At 49.0% G+C, this 17,864-nt stretch overlaps 2 protein-coding genes across 3 annotated transcripts in view; both read right to left on the minus strand.

Moving 5' to 3' along the window:
• Nucleotides 1-616: 616 nt before the first annotated feature.
• LOC308396163 (BTB/POZ domain-containing protein 3-like) lies at nucleotides 617-6,687 on the minus strand. The gene is made up of 5 exons (XM_080881288.1): nucleotides 6,530-6,687; nucleotides 5,986-6,207; nucleotides 5,585-5,675; nucleotides 3,432-3,550; nucleotides 617-3,351 (listed from the first exon to the last, which is right to left on the minus strand). Exons 2-5 carry the CDS (start codon nucleotides 6,123-6,125, stop codon nucleotides 2,319-2,321), a joined length of 1,383 nt encoding a protein of 460 aa, XP_080737414.1. The 5' UTR covers nucleotides 6,126-6,207; nucleotides 6,530-6,687; the 3' UTR covers nucleotides 617-2,318.
• A 604-nt stretch (nucleotides 6,688-7,291) lies between these two features.
• The window catches only part of LOC308396156 (striatin-like), a 35,676-nt gene continuing 25,103 nt past the window's right edge, over nucleotides 7,292-17,864 (minus strand). Inside the window, exons 5-18 of one of the 2 annotated variants that reach the window (XM_080881277.1) lie at nucleotides 17,847-17,864; nucleotides 17,635-17,770; nucleotides 16,758-16,920; nucleotides 14,891-15,004; nucleotides 13,673-13,816; nucleotides 13,456-13,592; nucleotides 13,047-13,222; nucleotides 11,629-11,676; nucleotides 11,404-11,525; nucleotides 11,149-11,316; nucleotides 10,881-11,021; nucleotides 10,255-10,353; nucleotides 10,085-10,171; nucleotides 7,292-9,789 (exon numbers count right to left, since the gene is read on the minus strand). The exon at nucleotides 17,847-17,864 is cut by the window's right edge and continues 153 nt beyond it. In XM_080881277.1, the coding sequence (XP_080737403.1) occupies nucleotides 9,620-9,789; nucleotides 10,085-10,171; nucleotides 10,255-10,353; nucleotides 10,881-11,021; nucleotides 11,149-11,316; nucleotides 11,404-11,525; nucleotides 11,629-11,676; nucleotides 13,047-13,222; nucleotides 13,456-13,592; nucleotides 13,673-13,816; nucleotides 14,891-15,004; nucleotides 16,758-16,920; nucleotides 17,635-17,770; nucleotides 17,847-17,864 (1,723 nt within the window). In that variant the 3' untranslated portion in view covers nucleotides 7,292-9,619. Of the gene's footprint in view, nucleotides 9,790-10,084; nucleotides 10,172-10,254; nucleotides 10,357-10,880; nucleotides 11,022-11,148; nucleotides 11,317-11,403; nucleotides 11,526-11,628; nucleotides 11,677-13,046; nucleotides 13,223-13,455; nucleotides 13,593-13,672; nucleotides 13,817-14,890; nucleotides 15,005-16,757; nucleotides 16,921-17,634; nucleotides 17,771-17,846 lie in introns of both variants that reach the window. The other variant, XM_080881276.1, reaches the window with a different exon arrangement.

Here is a 17,864-nt window from a genome sequence, read left to right on the forward strand (position 1 = left end):
AACTGTGTCGTCAGCATATTTCACCAGGTGACAGAAAAGCGTTATTATAAGTTAGAACACGTTATTATATGTAGAAACATTGTTCATTCACATTGAGCCAAAGGTCAGATTATTTATGATTTCATTCAGTATTTAACCATTTTTACTCTTTACGTTTGTAATTTTTAATGAAGTTTTTGTTTTTCTCGTTTCCCAAACATTTTGGAAAAACGTCAGAATTTGAAGCTGTTATGTTGATGTTTGTAATCTGTAATCATGTGAAATAAACTGGATTCTTTCTTTCAAAGTTTGGATTTCATGACCTCCTTTTCCTGCCTGAAAGTTACCAGAAAATATTTGATAAAAAGTAAACTACGAATGAAATGTTTTCATAATTTATTTAATCAGAAAACATTTTTCTTACTTCAAATTTCATTTGTGCTTTCTCGCACAAACTTTGGTTTGATTCGTTTATTAAATCAAAGTTAATGGAAATGCAGTAAAATTCCATTTTTATGTGAATTTTACTGCATTTTTCATGTTTCATTCACAGACTCGCTGGAATCATTTCTTCCCTCTGAAACGTTCAGATGGGATTTTTTTCAGCGTGAGACAAAAACTGAGACTCAGAGAAAAATCCATCAAACCTTTTATTTCCAAATGTGTCACAGTAACACATCGATAAGGCCGCCGACTCACTGCACATTCTGGCTGAAACAGACGACAGGAAACAAACAAACAAACAAACTATGTCTTCGTCTACGATCAAAAAAAAAAAGAAGTAATTTTTCAGATTACACAAAGAAAAAGAGGAAGACGAGTAGTGTCTGTCACAGAAATCCATTTACACACCTTCAACAAAAACCTAGGATAACATAGGTACACATGTGATTTTCAAAGTAAGAGCCCGAGGATTTTAAACTACAAACTTAAATAGAGTTAAAAATCACAGGAACATTTCAGTGAAACGTCCTTTTAATTGCTTCAAACAAATCAGAAACAGAAAATCAGGAATGTGATGAACCGTCCACGAACACAAACTAAAATAAAACTTTGATTCCTTCATCAACAGCAGGAATGTTTAAGAATCTCACTTTTACAAATTTTATTAAATTCAAACGTTTTCTTTAAGGCAACAAACTGAAAACCTTCAGAGACGCTGCTCGCCCAGTCCTCCCAGTTTATGTTTGGAAGAAGTCCCCAAGTTCCTGAAAAATCTTAAAGCTCTGCTCCAGGAGAAGAAACTGTCTGACCAACCAAAATAAAACAGTTGCATTTGTGGGCTGCTTTATTTATTTATTTATTTATGGCACGTTTGCACCAAAAGGTATTATTGGAAATTCCTGTGTTTAAAAACAAAGTTTAAAACCTAAAACGAACAAAGCGTTCAGCAGAAACGAACAGATGCTGTGACTGAGGCCAACACAGCTGTGCTGAAGCTCAAACAGGGCTGTCGTGTAATACCACTCGGCACCACAAGAGGGCGCAGTGAGACCTGAACCGTAATAAAGCTTCCCAAGAACATGAGGGTGGAACAGAGAAACAGTTCAGGTGAAAACATCTGGAGCAGAATTTCAGGATTTTAAAGTCGCGCGGCGCTGAGCTGGTGAACGTTTATATCAAACGCTCAGGAACCAGATCAGAGAGCGAAATATCCTGACAGCCGTGACAGAGCTCAGAGGAAAAACTCCCACAAACAGCTGAATCAGACTACAGGGAACATATTGTCCTCCTGCTTCAGAGCTGATGTTCACATTCAGACTGCAGCCACACAAAGTCAAATCACTGCTTGTGTCTCTTTAATTATCTGGTTAACGTCCACCGTGAGTAATAAAAGATGTGTTCGATCATCTCAGTGGCTTTTAAAAGCAAACACACTCGTCTGTACTTGCTTTTATCTGGTGACCTGAATATCTGATTGATTGTAGTTTTAGTGTTTAATCAATAGATATGATCGACAGCTTGTGGAAGTCCTCTGTGGTTCTGTGGAGTGAACAGACTAACACAAGACCTTTAAACGGGGCTTTCAGACAGGATTGCACAGGTGTTTGTAGTGTGATGTCTGCTGACAGCTGTGGATTAATCTGCCACTGAAAGTAGTCCCGACCAACCTGAAGCCATCGTCTTTTCTTCCAACTCCTACATAACGGAGACGATGAACACAGGCAGCGTTGGAGGGACGTCTTCTTGTTTCTTCACGTTTCCATCGAGTCGTCGTTGTTCCGTCTTTGAGGCTCAGCGAGTCCGTCTTTCCTTCGGTAACTTCCTGAGAACTCCACAGTTTTAAAGTCAACATGGCAGTGAAGCAGGAATCTCTGCGGCGCCCTCCGTTCCGCCCGTCAGGCGTAGAAGATGAGCTCGGGGATCTGGCCTCCCTGCACGCCAGTGCCGTTGGTGCTGTCGGAGGAGCACTGGAACTGGAAGGTCACTTTCCCACACTGCACCTCGGTCATGCCCTCCTGGCCGAAGTAGCTCAGCTCGTTGCCGTCCAGCACCACGCTGGCGGTGTAGAAAGTGTCCGGCTCGATCTGCACCGGGTACTCGAACGACACGGGGAAGGTGCTGCTCGAGCCGTCGGAGAAGTACTTGATGATGCGCTGGGCCATCGGTACGCCCTGGCGCTTCAGCTCAATCTTGGCGTTATATTCGGCCGAGCCGCAGCTGGAGCCGTACAGGCCGAAGCCGGCGATGAAGACGCGCTTGTCGACCGCGAACTGGATGCTGTCGCAGCGACCTCGGTACCGCCACTGGTTGCTCCTGTAAGCGCAAGACTGGAAGCGGTGGCAGCGTTGCGGCGACAGGCCTTTACGCGGTTTGGTGCAGAACAGCAGATCGGGCTTGTTGGCCGCGGTGTACCACAGGAAGATGTCATTGGTCTCGTTGAGCGTGAGCACGCCAGACTGCGCCGCCCCGTTGGCAAAGTCCTCCAGCGCCATGGCGGGGATGCGGATCAGGTAGATGGCCTTACCCAGCACCAGGCGCTTGTTCTCGATGGTTGGCGGCAAATCCTGCCTCTGACACTCGGCCTCGGCCCAGTTCAGCGCCGCCTCGAACACCACCATCTCTTTGGCGTTGAGCGTTTCCCGCCGCAGGATGCTCTCCAGCGTCTGGACGTCGATGTCGCAAAAACCCTCAGAGCGCAGCGCGAGCTCGGCCTGCGCGTCGATCACCTCCCAGCAGCGCTGCGTCAGGTCGGGTTCCTCGAACAAGCAGCTCTGCGACAGCAGCACGCAGGCGTTCTTTGCACTCAGGCTGGTCTCCAGGAAGTTGACGCAGGCTCGTGCCAGATGAGGTACGATGTACTTCTTGGCAGCATAGAGGGTGGCGAGCACCGTGTCGGCGCAAAGGTCGATCTCATCGCAGTAGATGTACCTGCGGAGGCAAAGGCACGGTTGTGGGTGAGCGGTCAGGTGTTTGTGTAACGAGGTAAACAAAATCAAAGGTTGACGCACTTCAACATGGCGAGGAAGGACGGTGGTTCTACGTCGGGGATGCGGATCTCGTCCTGATCCTCGGCCAGCTCGCCGTAGAACATGGCGTGGAAGACGGAGCTGCCGACAGCCAGGACGTACTGCCAGAACAGAGAACAACGAGGACGATGTCAGAGTTGAGAGTTACACTTTGAACACAACGACGCCCTGAGATTATCAAAGCTCAAAGAACAGGAGAACCACAACTGCATTTTATATCCTTTCACAACACTCGTGGTTACTTTAATTAACAATAAAAACAATATTATAAACTTCCAGGAATAACAAAAAACATGATGCTGATGTGCTGAGATTTAAACTGAGTCTAGCTGACGGGGGTGAAGTGGTGGCGAGTTTCAGACACGAGGCGTGGAGCAGCTGAAGGCTTATGGCGAGTAAACACTGGAGCCAGTGATGCTAGATCTGGTTAAAGCGCAGAACTCAAAGCGCTTTATACAACATTCACCCTCCCCCCTCTTAAGTGCTTTCTAGCTAACATTTACACTCTGACGGATGCTTCGGGGAGAAGCTTGGTATGTTGCCCACGGATACTTTAGCATGCAGTCAGAAATCAAACCAAACTTTAATTCATAGATGCCCTGATCTCCGGCCACTGACGCAATGCTCTACATTCTGATTACAGACAAACTGTTCACTGAGTGATTTGACACAGCCTGGTGTTCACATGCAGATCAAGGCTGTATCTGTTCTACGCTCTTTTATGGACCGTGGCATCGTATTTTTGATCCTTTTAGTTGTATGCTCATCTAATGGCTGAGCACTGATTACATACGACAGGCAAACACTTTTAAATTTAAGACTCTCCCATTCGTCGCGGGCTGATCCTTGCTGGAATCTGGGCGACGCCAGCCCGCCCTGACCGGACCCTCCGACCGGCTTCTTCCACCTACCTCTTCCTAACCAAGAAACGCTACAGGAAACGCGGTAGAAGGAGCGGCCGTCGCGTTCGCCTCAGGGTCTACTTTGAAGCCAGAGCCACTGGCTACCCACATGCCAGCCTGGACATTTGATCTTCTTTCCCTCCTTGCAGGAGCGCTCTGATGCTAAGTTGCTCACCCACCGTTCGATCTGCTCGGCTGACCATGAAGCTTACCCTTCCCTTCCTGTGGCATGTTTTCCTGCTGGGGTTTGGATAACATCGCTCCAACGCGGATTTTGCTGAAGCAACCTAAGTGTCCTACGACGCACCACCCGTGGCGATTTAGCCCCTAGGATACGGATGGCATTGCTCAATGTCAGGTCGCTGGTCAATAAGACCTTTCTCTTAAATGACTTCCTCTCCACTAACGGGATTGATGCTTTATTCCTGACTGAAACCTGGATTTGTCCTGGTGAGCTCATCCTTTTTTCCGATCTTCTTCCATCGGATTGTGTCGCTTTTAGCTCACCAAGGATTACTGGTAGGAGTGGCGGCGTAGCCTCGGAGATGACTGCATCCACGACCACACTCTGCGTGGTGGTTTACCGACTGCCTAAATATAGCAAATGTTTTATCACGGACTTTGCTGATCTCCTAGGTTCGGTTCTTTTTAAATTTGGTTGTGTTCTCATTGTCGGTGATTTTATCATACACAGTTGCTGTAAAGATGACCCCTTTGCTAAAGACTTCCTCGCTTTAACGGACTCTTAACCTGGTTCAGTGGGTTAATGACCCAACGCATGTTAAAGGACTTGTTTTTTCATATGGTCTGGACATTTGTGAATGAATATTTTGTCTTCTTTTGCAGCCATTCTTTCCCGAACCTCCTTGAAGCTGTTTGTTGTTATTGTGTTGCTGTGATATTCTGGTTTTATAGTCAGCTCCATGCGAACATGGTTTCTGCTAAACCGCGACAGCCTTTCATTAACTACTGATCGCTCCAGTGTTCAGAAATCAGCTGAGTCTTTAGCTAGAATCATGTGACCACAGATGTCCTTATTCAGCCTGCTCTGAGATCTTACTGAGACCAGTCTGTGCTCCTCACTGTATTTCTGACCTTCAGGCGGTGATGTCCTAACGTTTGCAGAGACTCAGCTGAAAGCATTAGAGTTGATAAAGCTGCCTGAGGAGCGAGCTGGTTGTGAGTGCTGAGCAGAATCTTCTGTGCTCTGAAACTGTCGAGTGTTTGCGTTACCTTGTGTCCGGGCACCCGCTGCGTCCCCCCCGGTGGTCCCACGACAAAGTGAACATCTGCCATCATCTCATTGTTGAACATGACTGAATTCCTATAAGAACACAGCAGTTTTGAGGGTTTGCTTAATGAAAAGACACCAAAGCAGGAGCAACCTGTCAGACCTGCAAACTCATCTTTCAAATACAGAAATGCTGGATGTGTGTCTGAGAAAGCTGCATGATGATTGAGGGTGAACTAAACATCCAGGACCCGTTCTCGGGGCTCTCACATTCTTGCAGCCGAGCATTTTAAAGTAATTTTTAAAAAGTCTTTTGCTTTTTAAATTCCGCTGCTGGCTTTTTCGGAGAGAATTTTAATCCTTTCTCTCTAGTGCTGGATCTCGGCCTCCTCCACACACCCACCTCTCTCTGATGGTGGGGTACAGGCCCTGCCAGTTACAGCTGGTGATGCTGGTGTTGTTGTTGGTGAGGTTCTGCTGCTGGTACTGCTGCACGGAGGCGGCCGGGACCAGCTTCTTGGTGGGAAACAGCTCCGCAGCCATCGTCCTGCAGTCAGACCGCGAACCCGCTCATGGCAGCCCGGGGAGCCGGTGCCACTGGAGGCCGGAGAGGAGAAGAGGAGCGCTGGGAAGAGAAACCAGAGTCTGCTTAAAACCCGCAGGATTTTAGCTGCGCGGAGCTAACATTAGCACAGCCAAACACATCTCGATACTTTCACCAAGTGTTTCAATAAAAGCGACAACAAATGACAAATCTGCAGCAGTAAAACCCCGAACCGGTGTGAGCAGGCAGCCCGACCCCGGAGTCCAAAATAAAAACTCATCTTATAAACGTGTTCCGTTTGTTAGCAGGTTTATGCTAAGCTAACTGAATTATTTGCCACTTTAAAAAGTTCATTTCGCTTCTAAACTTCAGCCGTTTGTTAAATCGGTGCGTTAACACTCACCGTAAAGCCGCACAGATGTGCTTTCAATTATTTCCTCCTCATAAAACACGGTGTGTTGCTTTTTTTGTGCGTTTAGCGGAGCAGCTCTTGTTTCCCTGCAGGAGCCGCAGGCCTGTCAGCCAATCAGAGCGCAGCAGCGCCACACAGAGGCTTCTTCGTTTCCGTTTGGGAATCCAGCCTGAAGGCGAATCAGCGCCACCTGGCGGACCAGTGCTGCTTAAAAACCTGGTTTCTAAACCTTCAACAAGCAGCTTAAAACTGTTAATATTTATTACATAAAATAATAAAAATAATTGATAGCCAGTCTAACTACAGAGTCTGGTCAATAATAATTATAGTGGTCGAGACTTAGATAAACAAGAAATCAACCAATAAGATAGCAGAAAATCTTTAAAAAACCAAACCTATGTGATAATCTGAGAGAAACTAAACTGACCGACTTCAGAGTGTTGTTTTTCCATCTCTCGTTCCCGTCAACACTTAGAAAACAACAATGAAACCACGCAGGATGATATACAACATATTTCTTTATTGTTACTGATAAATCTGTCACTCTCCCACTCTGAAGGCAAAAAGACACAAAAAAGCCAAAACACAGTGTGTGAACTGTATGTACAGCCCGAGCAGCTCCCGTCGTCCCTCCTGCAGTTTCACAACAAAACACATCCACAGTTTACAGGCAGGATTCAGTCTGGAGTTCAGCTCACAGATTTCATCTGCAAACACTGCACAGAGACGGAGCCGCGTCCCCGAGTTTATCACCGAAGAGGAAGCAATGAGACGTGGTTACAGGAGGACATGTTGGCCTCTGTTAAAGGAGTCAGGATTCATTTTTATTCAGCTTTAAAATAAACTAAAGATATGATGGAAGCAAATTAAAATAAATACATTTTGTGCACTTTGTCAAAACTCACACTCTGAAACCTGTTGTTGCTCCACCAGACTTAGAAATATAAATGTGCTCCAGTGTGAGTCTGCTTGTTTTGCTCTGCAGGTTTCTGTCAGCGCTGAGAGAAAACCCGGCAGAACAGAACAAGAAGGAGAGCAAATTTAATCAGTTACACTCAGTGAAGCTGAAAGTCTTCAGTTCATCCAGATGAAGACGTATGAAAGACTGACGACAAACTGAAACTAATTTTGGGCAACAGAAGCTTCATAAGTGAGCGAGCGGCGTCTGTGCAGATTAGTACAAATCTTTAAACTTCTGAACCATTTAGGAACTCAGCGCTGACTCCATGTTGCTCTCAGCGGGCAGCTGAACATCATTTTCAACAAACTATGAATGTTTTTGGCAACTTTGCAACATAAAAATAAAAGCTGCCATCACACGTGTTCAATCTAAAGCTGTGCTGTCGTCACTGAGAAAAGACTGAGACATTTAAGAAGCTGAAAACCATCAAACGTTTGTTATCTTCGACACACGACTACACGACGCAGACGCTCTACAATCTGTCAAACCGATGAGTTGTTTTTGTTTAACGGGATGAGGCAGTGAGGATTGAAAACGTCCACAACTTCCTTTTATGGAAGAAAAAAACAAAAACGAATTGAATTGATTCATTTTAATGCAGAAATCAGCCAACTGTGTGGATATGCCCTTACTTTGGAAACCAAACAGGAAGTTGCCCGCTCGTATCGCGGACAAAACTTTTGAAAACAGCCTCGAACACAGACGCGTGCAGGTAAAGGTGAAAGTCGTGGATAAAAAGCTTTTACAGGAAGCGTTCACGTCTCTGTACAGACTGCATTCATGCTCCACACGAGTTTACAGGAAACACTCAACCTTTGAACTTTCTGCTCACCGACCCGTTGAAACCGCCCTAAATACACTCTTTACACCAGTTAATAAATAGATTTGCTTTAATACCTAAAACTGTACACACATATATCTGTTAAGTCTTTGTACACGCCGACCGTTTCACACCACGATGGGAAGCAGCTGCTTTCTGAGACGATGAGTTTGGTTAAAAAACACAGAAGTCGTTAAAACATCAGCAGAAACCCCGAAAAGAAGAAACGACACGTTCAAGTAAAACAGAATAAAAAAGATCCGCCTCACGGCGCACAAACCGAGCTGCAAAGCAGATCTGCGGGCGCAGCACAGGTGTTACTCAGGTATGTTACAAGAAGGTAATTAGCATTGGCAACAGCAGGCGTCGGGATGAGTCGGAGGCGTCCGGGCCGATCCGTCTGATTTCTGGGGAGAACAGCGTCGCCGCAGGGTCACGCCCACAAAAGCAGCCACATATCTTACAACCCGTGAGTGAGTGAGGAGAACCTTCCAGGTGAGGTTTCCCAAAAAGTCCCTGTTAGCGCCGCTCAGGGTTTGGAACAGAGCGCTCAGCGGATCAGAGATCGATGAGCAGCGTCTCGGAGGAGGAGGAGCCAAAGAAACCCCATCAGAGCTCAGGTGCAGCCAAACGGCCTCTGTTGTCCAGTGAAGGATTACTGCTCAGTCCCAGCAGGTGGCGCCCTCTCAGGTTAACCCCGCCCTCTCCACCTCATGGCGTGGACTCTGCAGAGCGCAGTGAGGACCTTCATGTTCGGATGTTTGGGGCTGGAGCCAATCAGGCGCCAATTCTCTTTAATGTTGCTTCCCACCGAGCGCCAGGTCATCGCGGCTCAGGTGGAGCACATTAAAGGCGGGGACAGATCCAGGACTGTCCTCGCCGCCGCTCAGCTCAGGACGGACAGACTAACAAACGGAGGTCGTGTGAAGGTTAAACTTGGCCGCCATCACCTCCCCGTCCCGACTCGTCTCCGGCGTCTCGGGTTTCTTCTGAGCGTCCGACAGAAAGAAGGCACATTACGATGAGACGTCTGCGGCGAGCCCGGAGCTGTTCGAGGGAGAACACACGCCGCGGCCTACCGCGTGATAACTTCTTCCCCTCACTCAGAGGTCAGTTTGTTTTGTGGATCCAGGCCAGCCCGAGTCCAGCAGGGGGCGGGGCTTAACATGAGAAGAATCTTAAAGGGGGGGGCGTGGGGGGGATTGAGTGGGGTCACCTTCTGCAGAGGAAGCGACCTCCATCTGTCCAAAAATAAGAACCCCACCGAGAACGTTGGGGCGGTCAGCTGACCACATTCAGGTCATACAAAGACTTTGGCGAGCGCGTCGGCCCCGGCGCTGCCGATGTAGCACTTGGTGGGATGGAACGCCACGTCGTGGATGGACTCCTCGAACTTCTTACGATGTGCTGTGAACTCCTGGATGCAGGTTTTACTCTCCATGTTCCACAGACGGATCGAGCAGTCGTGACCTGACGGGAAGAGAGACAGCCAATCAGCACAGAGCAGCACTGTAAATAAAGATGGAGGCCGTTACAGGACAAACAAACGATTGTTATTGTTGTTACATGGATACGTTTGTGTTTTTCATCATAAACGGACACTTCCTGGTTTCCTGATGCTGCGATTGGCTCGGCTGTGAGAACAGCGCGTTTTACTCCAGAGCTCTTAGAGTGAAAATAATAAATACAGGAAGTACCCGTAGGCTCTTTATAAAGTCTGATAATATTATGGGATGTGCCAGCTGGCGTGCGCTCGGATACTTACTTCCTGACATGAGGTAAAGGCCGTTTGGATCCACAGCGAGACTGGTGACAGCGTCCAGGTGGGCGACCATGGCGTGGATGAGCTTACCTTCAGTTTGAAACACGGTTAAAGTTTAAATTTGATCTGCGAGGCAACGAAAGAAGCGAAGCTGAGGACACGTCACAGCGTACCTGTGTTGTTATCGAAGAACTGGATGTGGCGGTCCTCCTGAGCGGTGATGGTGATCGGCAGCGTGGGATGGCTCAGCACTTTGTTGATCTTGCAGGGAGCTTCTGCGTGGAGGCGGGCGTGAGGAGGAAGGAGAACATTAGCAGTAAATACGTGTAAGCGTCAGAGCATCAGCTCGGCCTGCGGACGGCGCCGTGACACCGACGACGCTTCGAAACGGCAGCAGAATTAACTGGCAGACGCACAAACGAAAGTCTCTGCGAACTTCTCGTCGACACATCTGAAGCCTGCTTCATCCTGCTCATTGGTGAACGTGATTTAGAGGCGGAGCTCTGCAAACGCCGTTGGGACGCAGAGCAAAACAAACGTCGTAAACTCAGATTTTACTCACAGCAGAACAAAGAAAACGGAGCGGAGACATTTTTAGAAAGAGACGGCCGGAGGAGCCCTCAGCAGCTGATCGGGTGTCAGCAGGTCGGTCACATGATCGGGGATAAACAGACTCACGCGGACGGTTCGTTTCCTCAGTTTGAACATGTGACGTGTTTCTGTCGTGAGTAAAATGTCTGTTTTTATTCACGCTCTTTTCTTCTCGGGTTGTAAATACTCGCCGAGCTCGTGGTCGTACCTGGAGGACCGGCCGACTCCAGCTTCAGGACGAGCTGCTGCGTCTCCATGTTGAAGAGTCCGATGTGTCCGGTGTCGAAGGACGTCACCATGTGAGCCGGCTCGCTGCTCACCAGGTCGACCGAGGTCGGGACTCCAAGCTCTGAGAGAGAGGCAGAGACTCAGCACAGCGCCACTTAAGCTCCTCCTCCTCGAGGAGTAACTAAAGGGACATAAAACTGCGCCTCCTTGAAGCTGCGGTGCAGATGTTCTCACAGATGTTCTCTTACCTCCTCGCTCATTGAAAACAGCGAGAGACGGCGAGGTGTCGGCGGCGCTCCACAGCCGCACCGTCCCGTCGGCCGAGCAGGAGAGGAGGCGGCGGTGAGCCGAGCTGTAGACCACACCCCACACCGCGTCCGTGTGACCGCACAGCGCCCCCCGCAGGACGGACGGCTCTGCAGAGGAAATGAGAGCAAATCCTCACGTGAAGATGTGAACACAGAGCACGACGAAGGCGTGTGCTGGGAGGAGCCGGGTCGTACCATACGAGTCGTAGGGGTCGATGTTGGGGTTGGGGGTGTTCCAGCTCTGAATGGTGCCGTCTACGCCCCCGCTGAAGCACTGCTCGCCGCTCGAGCTCATGGTGACGCACAACACGGCTCCGCTACAGGACGAAATCAGAATGACAGACACTTACGTTGGTTTTATGACCGCATGAACGGAGTCGGGCTGAAGGTGGGCGGTGCTGGGAACGCTCCCACGCTCACCTGTGGGCTCGGAATGTGTAGATGGGCTCCACATCCAACGCCGCGCACCTGAGGACCGAAGCAGAGGAGTGAGACCGCCGGCTTCTAAAAGCCGTGTTCGTTTGTCCTGTAACATCAGCTCAGGCTGCAGACTGCACGATGCCACAGAAGCCCCGCCCAACTGCAGTTTAAACCTGTTTGTGAGGGGCAGCCAATCAGAGGAAAGTTTGCTTAACCCTTTAGAGCCGGTCGGAGCGGACACGCTCCATTTTGCGTAACTATTTTTAAATCCCAGTAGCTCTGCAACCACGTAAGCTAGCGCAATAAAAAAATTTTGCATATGAAACCGGAGGAGTTGTACTTACATCTGATGCCATCAGCTTGTCCTCGGTCACGGTTTCCTTCCACATAAAGCTTTACAAAAACTGCATAAAAGCACTTGCAGCAACAAAAACATAATATTCCAGAAACACGCTTTGCCGATCGATCAGCTGTTTGTAACACTTCCTACGTCCATCAGCGTGAACTATCACATGACCGCATGACCTGCCCGAAACCGGAAGTGATGTCATTTTGCGGAAATGTAGTTTTTTACCATCAGGGCCTCATGAGCCTATACTGGTGTTTTTAAAAGTTATGTTTGACTTTATGACTTTGTGTCGTTTCTGGGATGCTGAGGACTCATATTGCACTGCTGGAAATAGTTTATTTTGATGCATATGCTGCTTTTTTGCAAATTTGCATTATAATATTTATTTTTGTTTTTCCTGCAGTATATAAAAATTTGTGTATTTCAAAAATAAAATTATGAAGACACTCAAAAACTAGTTTGTGAAACTTTTTTGTATTTACAGTTTTGAGGGATAAGCCTCTTAAATTTCTCTAACTACAAATATATGTTAAAAAAAACAAAAAGATTTTCAATTTTTTTGTAGTTTATTGCACTTTTTTGCAATTTATGTAATTACTATGCACCTAATGCAGACATATTATTACAATTTGGGCTGTAATGGTTGTATTGATGTATAGCAGCTTGAAATGCTCCAAAAAATGGCTCCACAGCAGGTAAACATATAATATAAGCTCTGGTGGACTTGGTTCTATGTCAGGTCTTAAAGGGTTAAAGGGAGAGGAGCTACAACGACTCGTTTCACAGAGGGGATAAACCGAGGCTCAGGATCATAATCAGAGGAGGATTATTTTGAGGAATCATGCAAAGCTACGTTAGCAGAGTCTACATTTGGATCCACGAGCCAGGCCAGCAGTCCCTCTCAGAGCGTTTTCAACTTCAGGGGCGGTATCTCGCTCAGGGGGACCGCCGCCGTTCGACCCCATGACCTTCAGATCATGGGGCCACTCTACACAACCACTCTGCCTACTGAGCTGTCCCTGCCCTGTTTCAGAGAATACGTGTGTGATGGCAAAACGTGGAGTCTCACTTCTTGGCGGGCGCCGTCTTCTGGAGGTTCCACAGTTTGAGGGTGTGATCCTCGGAGGCGGTGACCAGAACCGGCTCCACCGGGTGGAAGGCCAGACTGCGCACCGAGTCAAAGTGGCTCCGCAGGGTAAACTTCGGGTTCCACGTCTTCCTCAGTGCATCTTTGTTGTTGGCGATCTGAGGGAGGGAAAAGGTCTCATTAAGCTCTCTGATAGGTTAGAATCAGCTGTGGGGGCGGAGCTCTATGTCAGGGTGCAGGAGCACTGTGGAAACACTCCTTGAAGATTCAAAACAAAACAAACCACGAGTGGAATCAGGTTTTACTCGCTGCTCTTCATCTTTTCTTTCTGGGATTATGTCCACGAGGGGGCGTGGCCTGAAGCAGCCTGTGACAGGTTAACGTTACTCACGTCGTACATCAGGCCCTCGGCCTCGTTAGCAACGGTCAGTCCGGCCAGCTCTCCCAATCCGAGCTCGTTAGAAACCGCCTCGTCCACTCTGCCCAGAATGAACGACTTCCCCGACGACGGCAGGAACGTCATCGCCTCTGCAGGACGGAAACAGGAAACGTTTGAACATTCACGTCACTCACACATGACCGCTGAGCCGAGACGGAGGGAGGGCTACCATCATCGGGGCGTCCGACTTCGTGCTCGTTCAGCCTGGGCACGCTCGACCGAGAGGGGGGCGTCATGGCCGGCTGCATGGAGGGCAGGTCCTCGGCGTCCCGCAGGTTAGCCAGCATGTCCTGCAGCTTAGACCGGTTTGGTCCTGCAGGAGGAAGAAGAGAGACGAGAGAGGATGAAGAGGGGACAGGAAGCCCGATGAAGGCGGGAGAACAACGACGTTTGGAGGGAGAGATGAAAAATAAAACGTAAAACGTGAAGATGGAAAGAAGGAGCGGCAGCGGCTCTGCGAGGCATCGATGGCAAACAAAAGCAGAGAAACAAAGAAGACGAGCGAAGAGCAGGAAGGACAGAAACCTGCCGGACAGACGGCGACACGATGCAGATGAGTCGCTGCCATCGCAACACGAGCACGGACGGAAACCAACAGGAAGTAAAAAAACCTGAAGATAACCCAAAGAACATAACCTGACGCAAACCAGGGCGCAGTTTCCACAGCGCAATAAAGTTTCCTACAAATCATCTCAGTTTGAAAAGCACACTGATGGTCCAGCTGTGAAGGAGGACACTGTGGTATCTGCACATCTGGACGGCGTGAGCATTAAAGCGGCTCAGGTCTTACAACCTTCCACTCCACCGTCTTACGCTCCAGCACAACCAGAGCGCCACGCCTCAGTGACTGCAGTTCCTCTAACATGCAGCAGAGGCAGCAGTGAGTCAGTCCCCACAGACTCGTGTTCAAACTTTACAGCAGAAACAAACGTGTTTACAGCCTGATACACAAACTGTTTGATCTCTCTGTAACCTGATAACTCATTTAAAGTTTGCATTATGAGGGGCGTGGCCTCTTTGACTGTCACCTGCAGCTGCTAGCTGTCTGCTAGACTTCACCTCAGCTAACTGTCGTCCCTCGACTGTTCATCTTTTGTATACAGCCTCCTAACTGACCCTTGAAACGGTTGGATGCTACGACAGCTTCATTCATAAACCAAACAGAGGGTGGAGGCGAATCCTCCAATGAGATTTCCCAAATAACAAAGCTGCCATCTAACATGTGACACACAGAGGACCAGTGATGGGACTGAGGCGATGTGAGGAGGGAAAACTTAGAGGTGGAAAAGAGAATAAATAGTTTATTATTACAGGAAGAGGGTGAGGGGAACAAAAGGTAAAGAGGGTGAGGAGGGAGGATGAAGCACAGGCCTGCAGCACGACTTACTCTTCACCCCCTTCTTGCCCTTGCGTTCCTTCCTGTACTGCTCCTTGAGCTGGGCTATCAGCCCCTGGTCCACATCCCAGGCCATTTCACCCAGAGGAGACTGCTCTTCCTTCTCTACAGGACGGAGGGGAGGAGGCGGGGAGGAGGGGAGGGAGGAGAAGGGAGGGAGGGGAGGCAGAAACATGTTGTGAGTGTCTGGATGCAGTACAGTTCAAATCCATCCCTGAGGGAGACGTGATGACGAGCGAGGAACCTCAGACAGACGGGGGTAGCCCAGCTACGCTGTCGCTTTCATCTGCCAGCTGACCTCGCTCTACGGCGCCCCCTGTGCTTTACACACGTGTGCAGAGCCAGGCCAGCGGTCCCTCCCTCCTGTGAAACCTCGGCTAACCGCGTCCCGCGGAAACACGACGACGGCTGCAGAGGCAGCGAGTTGAGCGCCTCCTACAGGCGAGAAGGATGCAAAGATTCCTCCTGTACCATTCATCCCAGATAACCTCAACCAAAGACGAAGGCGACCTCACAGAATCTGCTCACCGTCTTACATCAACTTTAAAAATGTGCTGAATCTGTGTCTGTACGAGCGGGTCCAGGATTAACGATGTTTTTGTCCCTCGCAGAAAACACTCAGACCCAGAAGGAATCAGCTGGACGCTTCGTCCCACGTGAAGCTGAAAGCGTGAACGCGCTTTTTTCACATTTCCTCCAGTGAATCATCAGAGAAATCAAACATTCACATCGTGATGCAGCGAGTTGATCTGCGCCGTCTGAACAGCTTAAAGGTGTTTTTCACGCTCAAGTCATGAGACAAAGGATGCTTTCTGTAAAAAACCATGAGAGTCGAGACGCAGTCAGTTTATTCTGTTTCCTGTTAATCCTGCAGTTATTCACCTTCTTCTGTTCATGAGCTTCTACATTTTAAACAGTAAACCGGCTGTTCAGACTCTGCCTCTCCTCCGCTGTAGGGGGCGCAGTTCCACAGGTGTAGAAGCAGTCTGATGGGGACAAGCATTATCTGTACAAGGTCAAAGGGCACACCGGGCTCCACAGATAAGCGTGCAGTGACGGAAGCTGCCATGGTAACGGCGAGCTGAATGAAAGGTGAGAGGACGATGGAGCTGAGACGGGCAGCTCCATCATAACCGAGCAGCCAAACGGGTTTTATCTGCGCTCGGCTGCTGTAATATCTCAGTGTGAAGGCGGAGGCAGCGTCACAGACCGCACTTCAAGATGGAAACGGCGTTAAAGCGGAGACGAAGCTCGGCGCTGCGGCCTTTCACGCCGTGAGCACACAGCACTGCGGTGAGACCCGCTGCACTGAGTCAGCGCTCCTTTACTATCTCGACTCGAGTGTTGAATCACCGAGCGCGTGGGGAGCTCTCCGTCATTGGCCGAATGACACTGGACCGGTTGCTAAGCAACAGCAGAAAAAGGGTTTCTTTATGTAAACACAGAGGACGGCGGGTCAGGACGAGCTTCGGTTTGTTTTACCTTCACGAAAAAGACGTCTGCAAAAAAGAGCTGAAACGTAACTTTATTACAAACTCGTTTAAAAACGATCAGAATTAAACTCACAGCTTTCACAGGTGCTGCACGGATGCTTGACAAAACAAAGACACTTCCTGTTTGCTCTTTCTAACCTCACTCCTCCAACTTATTAACATTAAGAAAAGTTTCTAAAGGTCAAGTTTGCCTCAAATCTGCCAGTGACCTGCAGGTCGCTGTAGACAGGAAACTGGAGTTCCACAGGGCGCGACTGCGGGTCCTCCTGCATTCACGCTCTGAACTCCGGAGTCGTCTTTTACCACTGTGGTTAAAGCTTCACTCGCTAACGTTCTGATGCTCTGAAACCCATCGGGCGACTCACCCCACTCGCCGCTGTCATCCCCGCTCCTTGACTCGGGCGATCCGTCCAGCTCGTCTGGACTCGCCAAGAAATCAAAACCCTTCAGCGCCTCCTCCGTGTCCAGGTCATCGCTGAGGTCAGAGGTCGTGGAAGACGGCGTTGACGAGTGTTTCTTTCTCACCATCTGTGCAAAGGTAAAGCCACGTTTTTATAGCTGATGTTTACAGGTTTTAAGTTTTACACGTGCCCGGAGGTCACGCAGCGGGAGAAACGTGACTGCTGTCAGTCGGCGCGTCAAAGTGGCTACAAGGAGGAAACCGTCCTGCTCCAGAAGACACCGACGAATCTGTAAATATTTGCCATTTGAGGACATTCGCCTTCAAAGTAAAAGCCTTGTCTTACTGCTGAAGCACACACGTTTCAACAGGCTCAGCTTTTACTCTGAAGGCGAGCGCTCGCAGATATGCAGCCCAAGCAATGATGGTGGAGATGATGGAGTTCCAGGCTGGGCAGCACCTGCAGCACCCACACGAGCTCCATAAATGCTTCTTATGACGACAATATTATTACTTAAAAATCACACGTGGTCTCAGTTTGGACATGAAAAACATAAACGTGCCGTTTCCAGATTTTTACAGACTGAAAGCTGTGGTTTACTCGCGTTTGTAAGATGAGGAACATCCTAATGACATTCCTGTGCTCTCCGTTACAGACGAAGCAGTCAGCACACAGGAACACGTTCCTCACAGTGAGCGGGCTTCATCGGGGTCTGCAGGCACAGCCACACAGAGACCCTGTGGAAACTGGGAATGCACACTTTCATCCACAGTTACAGAGAGTGAAAATAATCTCATACATTAAGAAAAAGTGAAATGATGGGAGTGTGTCAGCCTCTTACTGCAGCCAGGTCCAGGATGGTTTTGTCCCTCCCCTCGCTGTCCTCGTCCTCGTCCTCGTCGCTGAACTCTGCTGCGGCGCTCTCGATGAACTTGAAGGCCTCCAGCACGGTGGCCGAGTCGGACACGTCGGGCTTACTGCGGGAGAAACGGGGTTTTGTAACGACGCACGCTTTGCTGTGTGGCATTTTTATTTCACCTCCTGGCGTCGTACCTGACCATGCCGCTGTCC

Source organism: Rhamphochromis sp. 'chilingali', assembly GCF_963969265.1.
Source record: "Rhamphochromis sp. 'chilingali' genome assembly, chromosome: 4".
NCBI classification, from domain to species: domain Eukaryota; kingdom Metazoa; phylum Chordata; class Actinopteri; order Cichliformes; family Cichlidae; genus Rhamphochromis; species Rhamphochromis sp. 'chilingali'.

Coding starts and splice junctions, on each gene's coding strand:
- LOC308396163 (XM_080881288.1), bottom strand. CDS start 6,125: ATGGCTGCGGAGCTGTTTCCCACCAAGAAGCTGGTCCCGGCCGCCTCC. Junction 5,676..5,985: donor TACCCCACCATCAGAGAGAG/GTGGGTGTGTGG, acceptor GTGTTCTTATAG/GAATTCAGTCATGTTCAACA. Junction 3,551..5,584: donor AGCGGGTGCCCGGACACAAG/GTAACGCAAACA, acceptor CTGTTCTGGCAG/TACGTCCTGGCTGTCGGCAG.